The sequence below is a fragment of the Watersipora subatra genome, chromosome 9 (genome assembly GCF_963576615.1).
Source record: "Watersipora subatra chromosome 9, tzWatSuba1.1, whole genome shotgun sequence".
In the NCBI taxonomy this organism is placed as follows: domain Eukaryota; kingdom Metazoa; phylum Bryozoa; class Gymnolaemata; order Cheilostomatida; family Watersiporidae; genus Watersipora; species Watersipora subatra.
In genome coordinates, this window is record NC_088716.1 from 13,963,499 (window position 1) to 13,976,509 (window position 13,011).

A 13,011-nucleotide genomic window follows, 5' to 3' on the forward strand; every position below is an offset into this window, starting at 1 on the left:
ATTGATAGTAAGTTTAAATCCCTATGATATATCATCAAATAAACTATATAAAATTTAATCATAATATCATTTCCTTAACTCATTACTGTCTTGATATACAGAGTTTATAATCTTTGTTTTAATTTCTCTCTGAATTCCTTCAGATTGCATGCTCCGTCAATTCTGAAAAGTTTTAATCCTGATGAAGACTTAGAGGCGATAGATAATTTCAGAATTTATGAAGTTTACAATCAAAATGAATATTCGTTCGCAGACACATCATTCTCATTCGGGATCGGAAAAAAGAAAATACATACAAGCTCCGACGATCTCGAAATCCATCCGCCACCGTCCGTCAACCCGTCGCCACCGAGCTCTCCGTCAATCCCCGAAACGGCACGGAAGAGCGACCTCTACCGGACGCCAACGAAATCCGATAATGCCAAATACAACCGCGAATCGTCTCGCGGCCCGACTCACCACTCGGCCACCGACACCACCACCGCGACGTCACCAACCAACTCACAGCATTACTCGCACCACGAATCACACAGATCGCCATGACTCACACCATGACTCAACACCGCCTAGCTCCGCCCCCCAACTGTCAATCAAACAGATCCTGATGTGATGTCACTTCCTGCTCCCTAAGCTCCGCCTAGTGTGTGTAGATCTGCTCTCACTATACTACTAGTATGTATGCAGTTTAAAGTTTTGAAGAATGCATATTCACAGTATGCATGAAATGCTGGGTTTCAGGTAATACATCATGGAAATAAATGTGCAGTAGACCGTAGTGGGTAATTACCAGTTGGAGTGCAGTTGCAGTAAATGTCTACTGTGCACTAGAGATGTAATGCACTAAAATGTATTACAATGACTCAGTGCAGTTCTAATGCATCACAACCATAGTTTGCAGAAATGAAAATGATTTTGTTCCATTATTATCCACTACCACAATTATTATTCCATGATTTATTATTGTATATGTAATGTATTGATTAATTCATCAATATGTTTGTATTTTTAAATTTGAAAGCTCTTAGTTAAATATATGACACCTGATACACAAATACTGTAAAAACTAATTAAAATCTTTAGAGTATAGAAACTCTACTGAAAAAAATTATTACGTAACATAAAATAGTAATGCAACTTTAAAAATTTAAAACAAATTTTTGCATGTGGTAGCAAAAGGGAAAAAGATCCTGAAATGCAATGGTAGTGAATATACTTCTTCTGCTCAGAAACTTCCTACAGGGAGACTGAGTTATACTCACGATTCAGGGAGGTCCTGAAGTTGGCAGCTGGTCAAGGGTAGCCAAGTGAGAGAAGTAAGAGCTCCAACAACCTCAGGGAGGCCTTCTTTGAAGTTGTTGTGACTCAGCGATAGCTTCTCCAGTTGAGTCAGAGAGGACAGACTGTAATATATACATGTGATAAATTAAAGGTATAATAGTATAGGTTCACAGGCTATGATAAAGTATCTCAGTACATAAAATGAATTTGTTCTACTATTAAATGAAGAACTACAGAGCAGATGGGCAGCTAAATTGAATGGTCAGTTATCATAATAATCTGTATGAATTATTAAAATAAACCAAACTATCACATGTACTGATAAGGAATTAATCTATGATTTATTATTGTATGTGTAATATATTGATTAATTAATCTATTTTATTGATTTCCAAATGTAAATATAATAAAACTAAACAGTTAAATATATAAAGTACGGTGAACAGTTATTATATGGGAGGATAGAAGACATTAGCTAGAGGGACACTTCCTGAAAAATTAGTATGGAAATATATGAAGACCTCAACGGAAGAACGATCAATGTCACAATTGTTCAAAATTGAGATATAGCCATTTTAAAGTTTACAAACTTTTTTTTTAGAAGGAATTACAACTTTTATCATGGAAACTTTTTAGCTATTGGTTAATAAGGATGTTACCTGGAAATGTGACCAACAAAGAAGCGGTAGACATAATTTGGGGTGGAACAACATGGCCTAAGTTAACACCACTACACGGACATTGATCGATTTACTTTATAATTATTGACAACTTTCTACGCATGATGTTTTATTAGGTGATAATGCTAAAATATTATAATATTCTTATTTTAAACGCTATATTGCAGTAAAATAAGGGTTTCAACAATTCAAATTCCAACTAAACAAAAATGAACAGGTCACAAACACAGCTTTTTTACTGTGTCCTAGAAAAACTGCAATATTTTTTTTTGCATTACACTACACGTTTTTGCAAACACTTCTTTTTTTGCTTCTTGGTACTATTTGGTACTATTTCTCTTCACTCCCACTGCCTCTGTCAATTGTATCAAGTTATTAGCCTTCTCACTGCCATCCATGTACAAATTCAGTTATCGTCCTACTGCCAGCCATTTTGTCAAAAATTGTGGATTTTGCTTCATGATATACAAAACTTTTCAACTTGAACCTATATCTACAATATTTTTATTATATTTTTTATTTTTGCACACTTGTTAACAATCAGTGCTATAAAAAAATTCAACATATCTACACTTTGTGCGTTGTTAGAGCTATGTGAAGCTACGATCTCTACGAAGCTAAAGCGATACTCAACAATTTGAAAACTCAATATTTGAAAACTCAATATTTTTACTCAATATTTGAAAACTCTTAGTTAAATATATGAAACCTGATACACAAATACTGTAAAAACTAATTAAAATCTTTAGAGTATAGAAACTCTACTGAAAAAAATTATAACATAACATAAAATATTAATGCAACTTTAAAAATTTAAAACAAATTATTGCAAGTGGTAGCAAAAGGGAAAAAGATTCTGAAATGCTCTGGTAGTGAATATACTTCTTTTGCTCAGAAACTTCCTACAGAGAGACTGAGTTATACTCACGATTCAGGGAGGTCCTGAAGTTGGCACCCGAGCAAGGATAGCCCAGTGAGAGTAGTAAGAGCTCCAACAACCTCAGGGAGGCCTTCTTTGAAGTTGTTGTCACCCAGCACTAGCACCTTCAGTTGAGTCAGAGAGGATAGACTGTAATATATACATGTCATAAATTAGAGGTATAATAGTATAGGTTCACAGACTATGATAAAGTATCTCAGTACATAAAATGAATTTGTTCTATTATTAAATGAAGAACTACAGAACAGATGGGCAGCTAAATTGAATGTTCAGTTATCATAATAATCTGTATGAATTATTAAAATAAACCAAACTATCACTTGTACTGATAAGAAATCAATCTATGATTTATTATTGTACATGTAATAAATTGATTAATTAATCTATTCTATTGTTTTCCAAATGTAAATATACTAAAACTAAACAGTTAAATATATAAAGTACAGTGAACAGTTATTATATGGGAGGATAGAAGACATTAGCTAGAGGGTCACTTCCTGAGAAATTAGTATGGAAATACATATTTGATCAGTATTTATTCCTCTTATATCCTGAATGTGATGTGTGAATGTTAAGATAATATATTAATGATTAATGATACAGAAAAGAAGGATTATTCTTATAACTACTCCTATATATCTTGCATGTTGTGTTTGTTTCTTCCAGCATATCGCTAATAATTCTGTTTATTAACCATGCCAACGTGTTAGCAATTCTATTAATCTTACTTTTATACGATTTCCTACTCGGTTCCATTAGAAGGAACGGATAAAATGAATGTATATATAGGGAGTGCTGTCGATGGTAGAGCAGAGCAGTAGTCACAAGCTCCACGACTAATGGAATTTCCAACGGAACAAAGCGAATGAAAAACCGCACTAATTTTCTTACATTTATACAACTTTTATCACAAGCGAGATCGTGTCTGAGTAAAGGCCGACCAAAATCCTTTACAGTATATTCTACCTTTAACAATATGATATTTAGTAAAAATAAAATGCTTCTGAAAGCCATAGCTGGTGAATCTCATCTAACATTGTATAAAAACTATGACTGAATATTTACCAGTAAAAATGTTGAGTAATAACAAATAAAGAGATATTTATTGTTACATTGTCCAAAATCCATGTGAATTGAGTCTAGAATCAGCAATGCATAGGTTTAGTGATAATGAGTAATACAAAGGGTACAATATACTTTAACATATTCTAAACATTATAAACCAACCAGATTTATATATTTTTATTGTTTGGATGATTTATTGTTAGTTTGGACCCGATTTGATTTAACAGACTGTCATGTTTTAGTAAAAGTTGAAGGTTGTAATTTGGATATTATAGCTACTTCGTAACCTGTGACAAAAATTTGCTCACATTTCATGTTGCGCGTGCAAATAACTGTATGTAGAGCCGATCTTAAGTTGATATTTGACAGTATAATGATTTATTTTATAGAATTTGCTATCAACTTGGGAAATAAAAAATAAAAAGTAGTGCCATGACAAATATATTTATAACAAGTAAAACCTTAGTTGTGATTTTACTCACTGATATCAACCCTTTTACAACTAAACCTGCATATTAAGAACGTTTGAACAGTTTGTAGTCTCAGCCTTCTAATGTTTATGATCATATTTTAGGATGATTATTAGTAGTACATAATATGTTGGGTGGTCTCTACCACAAGACAGTAAACATGGATGTACAGAGACCAAAAGCTATGAGGAATGAATGTGTGGCTACAATGAAGTAAAATTGGCACATCACATTAAGTGATTGTATCTTTAAATTTCATCTTCAGAAACCGCTGAACAGATGATAACATTTGACGGTTTCAACATACCAAAGTATTGAAAATGATCGACTTGGTATGTCAAAGTTTTACTGCACTAAGCTAGAAACCAGCTATGTTTTTCTTTTGATCTCTTCTACTAGTTACTACCCTACAGGATGAATTTATTCGCGGAGTTATATTTCGCGAAAATTGTCTTTTCATGCATATTCGCGGATGAATTTATTCGCGGCTGAAAACTGCCACTCTCTAGGAAAAGTTAACTCTATTGCGGCTAGTAATAGATATTCCTACACAAGCGCACACCACGTGTTCCGGTTTATATTTAGCTTCTAACTGCAAGGCGATCATGCTATTCTACAGTAAACAATTTTTGCTGCGTCCAGAGGTTTTCACAAATATTCATCGCTTTGGAGGCCTTTGATAAGCCAACAACTTGTGGTAAGTAATGAGTTTTTTACATTTACTAAATTAGTTGAATTTTACTTTGGTTCTTCGGTAAAACGCAATACTAATTTTTTCCATCCCTACTGCTTCATTATTTGTTTTAGTGTGAGAGAGATTTTTCATCATACACCGAAGAACAATGATTGCAAGGATGGTCGCTGTCATTCTTAGAAGATCACCAATCATTCAGGGAGGTATGGATATTGAGGTTGAAGTGACCGCAGATACTTACGAGAAGAATATATCCGTTTTTAAAAAAGGAACAAAAACGCCTTTACGAGCACAAATCTTTGGTCAACCGGCAGAACTTTGCAATAGTAAGCCACGAGGAGAGTTCTGATGATAACTTCCTTACCAGCCATGTAGTAGCGAGAGAATCGCCTCCAACACTTACCCAAGACGGTGACAGCGACAGAGCTGCTATTACCAAAATAACTAGTCAGAAAGCACCATTACACGCTAGTATTCACATATCAAGAGTACCAGTTTAATTTTATTGCTAGACAACCGCCATATGGACTAAACTGTTTATATTTACTCCATTCATCGTTTGTAAAATTTTATTTGTATTTGAAATATTTTATTTGTACACTCAAGTTTGTAATAAATTATAATACATCTATACATGAAATAAAATATATAATTTGATCATGTTTGCTACAGCGATATCAAGGAGTTGTTGTTGATCAAGGGGTCTAGGTTGACTGGTTGCTTCTCTGCCAATATTCCTGCCTTGATGAATTTTACTACTTGTTTCTAGTTTTCGTAATTGGAGTAGGTTGTTTCATTCTCAATCTGCAGTAAACACAAAAAGAAAAAAATATTAACGAGTGTTGAGGAAGTACAAAAACAATAGCTGAAGTATTTGATGAAAGCGATCAGTTTTTAAACAAAAGAATTAACTAATGCAGTTGATTATGGAAAAACGTATCTGCACTGCAAATCAAATACATACCATAATGTCCAGATCAGAATCATTATCGTCCTTGACTTCGGTATTAGAGATTGATGGAGTTGATTCTAATGTAAAAAGACTAGGAGAGCCTTTTTGCTATGCTGAAGCCATGCCGAATAACTTGTAAAAACCTTGAATAATTTTGTAAAGTTTTAAGCAATGGCAATAAAGCTCGAAGCCTGGCGATGATTTTAAAGAAGTTTTGGAACTCGGCTACGTTTAGTACTTGTGCCTCGCGGCTATTTTCGTGATGACGCCATTCTGCATATCTTGTGACAACCTGGAATAATTTTGTAAATAAATTTGATGCATTGCCAATGGTGTTAGCTCAAAGCTCAGGCAATGATTTTAAAAATGTTTTGGAACTCAATTATGTTTAGCATTTACATTAAAAACTAGGCTAGCGACTAGTTTTCAATTTGATGCAGTAGTTATTCTCTCTTGTGATTAAATATAGAACTAATTATTCACTGAATTTAATAATTCGCGGATTGACTGTTCGCGAAATCGCGAATTTTTATGACCAACGAATATTTTCATCCTGTAGGGTAAGTGGTCAACACAGTTACCATATAGACCAATGTCTATGCCTTGGTTATATATACATGTATGTTTGGAATCAGTTTCTCACATGAACTTAGCATACTTAGGCTGATCTCAGCAGCCAGAATTTCTCACACACTCCAAGTTGCAGTGGATTCCTTTGACAGCTAATTCTAGGAACAGACTCAATCTGCTGAGACTACACATGAGTGATCAGATTGGTTGACAGACTGGAGACAATCAAAGCTGAAGCTGTTTACGCTGAAGCTGGTTTCGTTTCCAACTTTCAAACACCATCGATTGTGTGCAATGTGTAGTAACAGTGACAATGCTGAACAGACACATGGAAATCCAGCATTGTCAGGTTATCCACAGTATCAACTTCATAGTAATGCATAGTTGCAGTACCCTAGGACACTAATGTATTCGCCTCATCTAACTTTTGCGTTTTCGCGGTGTTATCCTCTCGCGAAAATTTTCATGTGCGAAACTAAACTATCATAACAAACGAGCGAAAAAGCGAAGCTAAATAGCTTTGTTCATTGATACTGTAGAATGGAATTTTATAACGACATTTATTTTAACGTTTTTAACGACCACTATAGCATCGTTAAAATATAAACCAACAAAATAATTTGACTGTCAAAATTTATTACGTTATTATTTTGCAATTAATTATGATTATTTTCCCATTAATAATGATTTATAATGATAGGAATTTGATGTCAATGCACACGCATTAGTAGCGTTATCATTTGTTGGGACATGAATCAATGCAGTGAGCACCGTGTGTTGAAAGTAAATAAGACACATTGACACTCACAGTACTACACAAGCAGCATGGCTCTGGAAAGGTTTGGATTCACCACTGACACCTCTTCAATAACTTGTAATTTTTTGAGATTTGTTTTGTTTTAAGTGATGTGACTGACGAGACAGTTTTTTAAATTAACTTAGGCAAACATGACCGCAGTTACTTAATCTTCTGCAAACCTTTACAAAAGTCGTTAACAAAAATATTTTGCCGCTGATGATGATAATAATGACGCCTAAGAACTACTAGATATTGATGTTTGTCTCTATGGCTTGGAATGAAGTGATATTCTACAGCGATAAAAACCGCGTCCGTGGCCGTTGGGCAAATAACTTTTCGAATAAATGATGTCGAGGTCGAGTTATCTGAAGCAATTTTTCATTGCGTTGGAACTGACCAAACAAATCCGTTCGAGTTAACCTTGTGTTTGAGATGAAACGTTACATTTTATCTGAGGGCGAGTTATCCGAGTTAGACTGTACTTACCGTAAAAAATTCCCCAAAAAGTTAGGGCGGCTCAGCCGGCCAGCCGCCCCAGTGAAACCGGGCCTGTTGATAGTCCAAGAAACGAATGGCAGCAAGCGATCAAATTGCATTATCCACCTTGCCCACACCATTCTACCTGCGGTTCACAATTACAAACTAGTCGGAAATTGAAACTTTTTTTATCGGTGAACTCGAGGAATCTAATTATGTTTGTTCCACTGCATTTATTGTCACATCACTATATTTTTGCACTCATAAGAGCTGCGAAATTAAGTTGCTGCGAAATTTTACTCTGTGAGCTACTCACGAAACTAAATACTAGCGAAATATAAGTGTCCTAGGGTATACAGTGTGTTTAATCATCACTGCTGCATATCATGAAGTTCTCACAGAAACTAGGTTTTTTAGATTAAAATCATCTACATATTTTTATGATCACAATAAATGCATTTACCCAATGAAATAACAGAATTCACAGCGTAATAATCACGGTCATTACTATTATGTACTAATACACAGTATTGGTGCAATTGAGGTATTACCTACTGCACAATAAGCAGTGGTGGATGCAGTTGCTGTGTTGCTGGTGCGCATTTCACAGTGGTGGATCCATCAATAGCTTTAGCACTACACTGTAGATCTATTAGACAATCTGACATACAAATGTATACGTGACGTATCTATATCATATAGACATCCCCATGTCTATGTATAGAGATGTCCATGTGATATAGACAGATGTCTATGCCTTGGTTATATGTACATGTTTGTTTGGAATTAGTTTCTCACATGAACTTAGCATACTTAGGCTGATCTCAGCAGCCAGAATTTCTCACACAGACCAGGTTACAGAGGATTCCTATGACAGCTAATAATAGGAACAGACTCAATCTGCTGAGACCACACATGAGTGATCAGATTGGTTGACAGACTGGAGACAATCAAAGCTGAAGCTGTTTACACTGAAGCTGGTTTCGTTTCCAACTTTCAAACACCATCGATTGTGTGCAATGTGTAGTAACAGTGACAATGCTGAACAGACACATGGAAATCCAGCAGCGTCAGGTTATCCACAGTATCAACTTCATACTAATGCATAGTTGCAGTATGTATGCAGTTTAAAGTTTTGAAGAATACACATTCACAGTATGCATGAAATGCTGGGTTTCAGGTAATACATCATGGAAATAAATGTGCAGTAGACCGTAGTGGGTAATTGCCAGTTGGAGTGCAGTTGCAGTAAATGTCTACTGTGCATTAGAGAGATGTAATGCATTAAAATGTACTGCAATGACTCAGTGCAGTTCTAATAAATCACAACCATAGTTTGCAGACATGAAAATGATTTTGTTCCATTATTATCCACTACCACAATTATTATTCCATGATTTATTATTGTATATGTAATGTATTGATTAATTCATCAATATTTTTGTATTTTTAAACTTGAAATAAAACTCTTAGTTAAATATATGAAACCTGATACACAAATTAATTAAAACCTTTAGAGTATAGAAGCTCTACAGACAAAATTATTACAAAACATAAAATATTCATGTAATTTTGAAAGATTAAATAAATCTTTGCAAGTGGTAGCAAGAGCGAAAAAGATCCTGAAATGCTCTGGTAGTGAATATACTTCTTTTGTTCAGAAACTTCTTACAGAGAAACTGAGTTATACTCACGATTCAGGGAGGTCCTGAAGTTGGCAACCGCCCAAGTATAGCCCAGTGAGGGTAGTAAGAGTACCAACGACCTCAGGGAGGCCTTCTTTGAAGTTGTCACTCAGCCCTAGCTCCTCCAGTTGAGTCAGAGAGGATAGACTGTAATATATACATGTGATAAATTAAAGGTATAATAGTATAGGTTCACAGGCTATGATAAAGTATCTCAGTACATAAAATTAATTTGTTCTACTATAAAATGAAGAACTACAGAGCAGATGGGCAGCTAAATTGAATGCTCAGTTATCATAATAATCTGTATGAATTATTAAAATATTGTAAACCAAACTATCACATGTACTGATAAGGAATCAATCTATGATTTGTTATTGTCCATGTAATATATTGATTAATTATTGTTCATGTGTTGATGAAGTTATTACAGATAAGAACTCTTCAGTTGAAGCCACTCACTGATAGTAAAAGTTGTTTGATGATACTTTGTGTTGATTTATTACTGAGTAATATACTATCATGCATCAGAATATCTGTAAGTATTCAAACTATTCAAAAATATAAGATATCAAACTATCTGTGATTGACTTAGATAAAGTGATGCCTACCTGAGCAGTGCTAGTATTAAACATGTGACACAGAAGTAGATATAAGTACATAGAGATAGTCCAGTAGTAGAAGGAACAAGTAGATACTCATAAAATACTTGATGATTTACTATAATGGTTTTGATAGATCACATAATACAGCATATGAGGTACTTTATTACCTTTTTGTCACAAGAGTTTCATTGAAGTACATGTTGCTGTAACTTATCAATTACTAATATTATAACATTTCTGGTGGATAAAGGAAATGTTAGGGTTTTCACAAGTGTACTTTAGTGAAATCACAAGAGTTTCATTAAAGTATATGTCACTGTATTGTATAAGTTACTGTAACAATTCAGTTAGATATATGATAACATTAACAGTGGATGAAGGAAATGTAAGGGTTATAACATCGTATGAACTGCAGACTGATGATATAGCAGGATATTGCTATACTAAGGTATAGTATGTTATTTATTCACCTAGTTTATTACAGTTGGAAGGTGAATCACTACTCTGGTAGTATAAGTGAAGGTAACTCTGTACAGTTTTACCTTTCCAACTGGCAGTTCTCTGGAATGTTCTGTAACTTCAGCTTCTTCACCATAGGACAAAGTATATTCAATGAAGGAATCTTTCCTTCACATCTAAAGTGTGTAATAGAGTCTTCACCAACATCATAAAGTATCTCTCCTACTGTTTTGTCTTGCAGTGAGTCAAAGCACCAGCCATCAGACTCCTGTGTAGACAGTCTGTAGGAAACTCTGTAGACTATAAAATAAGTTGTGAGAATATAATAAACCTCTTTTATTACTTACAACTATATTTTTGTCATATCAACAACAGTAAGCTCTTGACTAAAATAAAACACAACCATCATCTCTCTTGTTCTGTATCAAAGGTTGATAATTACTAGATGTTTCTGAGAGATTTTATAGTTTGAAGATAGAGCATAGACATCCTTTTCATAGAGTTCTCTCATGAAAAATCAGCCAATAAAATTTGATCATTATTATTTATATGATGACCCTTAGCATCAGCAGTGTAATCAGTCACAGCAAGTCAGACTTTGTGGCAGCATACCAAAGAGTTAATTGTTATTAATGTATCCAAGTCATTATGAGTACTATTTTGTGGACATTTCTACTGATAACTTTCTATTATGGGTTTGTTAAAATTAAAGAATGTCAAAGCGGCTGTCAAATAGAGGTGGGGTTCAATTAAAGAGTGGAGCTACATTTTTTAATCAATTTTCATAGTGGCAGTCAAATAGAGGTTTTATGGTAGCGACAACTTAAAACTTGTCCGAACTTGAAAATGGAGACAGACATACTAATTGTGAAAATACATAAGTTTAGAATATACAGGCACCATGACATCTTCATTAGTGACCCAATTTTCAAGTCTCTGTCACATATTTGACTATGGTGAGCATGGTTCAGTCAATCAGCCAAGCCATATTGGGTTAAATAGCTGGCTGATACTGCAGAGACTCATGTAAACAAGGCTATTATAGGCCATTTTGTCTACCTCTTACAGGTCAAAGTTGGTACGCATATTTGTACAAAGTGAAATACAATTTTCATCATGCTAGCACCAGGCAACCAGTAGACTGACTACTAGTAAATTACTCACACACATTGCAGGTTTCATATACTTTATACCTTTCAGGAGGTTAAACCAGCTTGAAATAACCCCTTGATAATTGACTGTGTCTCTACTAGATATTCCACCTTTATCTCTTACTAAACCCTAAACCTAAACCCTTACTATACCTTCAACTTTAGTATCTATGGAAGGGAATGTTACGATGTGATGTGGCCTTGTGAAGACAAGGTGAAAATTTTAAGGCTGAATTATAACCTAAACACAGAAATATCCCTTTAAATCGCACAAAACTAGCATGTGAGTTTGTTACATTTTGAGTAAACAAAACTTTCTGCAAAATTTCAATTTTTTGAAATTTTTAAGGAAACAACGAACGCTAGAAGACGAATGTAATGTAACGATAAATTAGTAGCAGAAATTACAATTTAGAAATTACAAATTACTTAGAAATTACAACTTTGTTGCTCTCATAAATGGGAAACCAGTTACTACTTCAAAGTTACGCTGTTTTTTAACATATTTATAAATCATACAAAATTATATTTCACCATCATAAATGTAGAATAGCACACAAATTATATGATATGTATTTCATTTTTGTGAGTCACTTATATAAACAGCTAACACACAAGTTTTGCTTACCTTCAATAATTCTGTAATCTTTTTAAATTAAAATCATTATAAACTGATCAATTGTTTAAATATAACTGCAGTTTGATTGCAACTCATGTATAAACTTGTTCACCTTATCCAATGTCTAGACTAACAGATACTGTTTTAGCAGGGGTCGACTGTAGTCCCTGAATGTTATGGTGATTAGTATAACTGTATATGTTATCATTAGTTTATGATGGAAGTTAACAAGTTAATAAGGGAGAGTATTGTAGAAGAACAACTATAACAATAGCAAGGAAGATTATTAAATGACAAATATACAGATAAACATACCATCTACACCAGTGCTGCCCAACGTCCGGCCCGCGGGCCGGATCCGGCCCATGAAGCCTTAGAATCCGGCCCGTGCGTCAGTCTTTAACTTATTCCTGTTATTAACGCAGAAGCTTACAACTGTTATTTTTCTTCGAAGATGATTGGCTACTAATCAATAGTTTTCAGTTTGAAGAATTCAGTAGCGTTAGGTCAAAAATTAGTGTCTTTGCTGACATTGAAAAATTGATAAAAAGTGAAGTATCACAGCGT

General features: G+C 34.3%; 1 protein-coding gene across 1 annotated transcript; it reads right to left on the reverse strand.

The window, feature by feature from the left end:
- Positions 1-1,255: 1,255 nt before the first annotated feature.
- On the reverse strand, positions 1,256-12,811 carry LOC137404805 (leucine-rich repeat-containing protein 1-like). Its single transcript, XM_068091036.1, has 5 exons — positions 12,760-12,811; positions 10,758-10,974; positions 9,620-9,757; positions 2,887-3,027; positions 1,256-1,400 (listed from the first exon to the last, which is right to left on the reverse strand). The coding sequence occupies exons 1-5, from the start codon at positions 12,809-12,811 to the stop codon at positions 1,256-1,258; spliced, it is 693 nt and encodes a 230-aa protein (XP_067947137.1).
- Between the last annotated feature and the right edge of the window lie 200 nt (positions 12,812-13,011).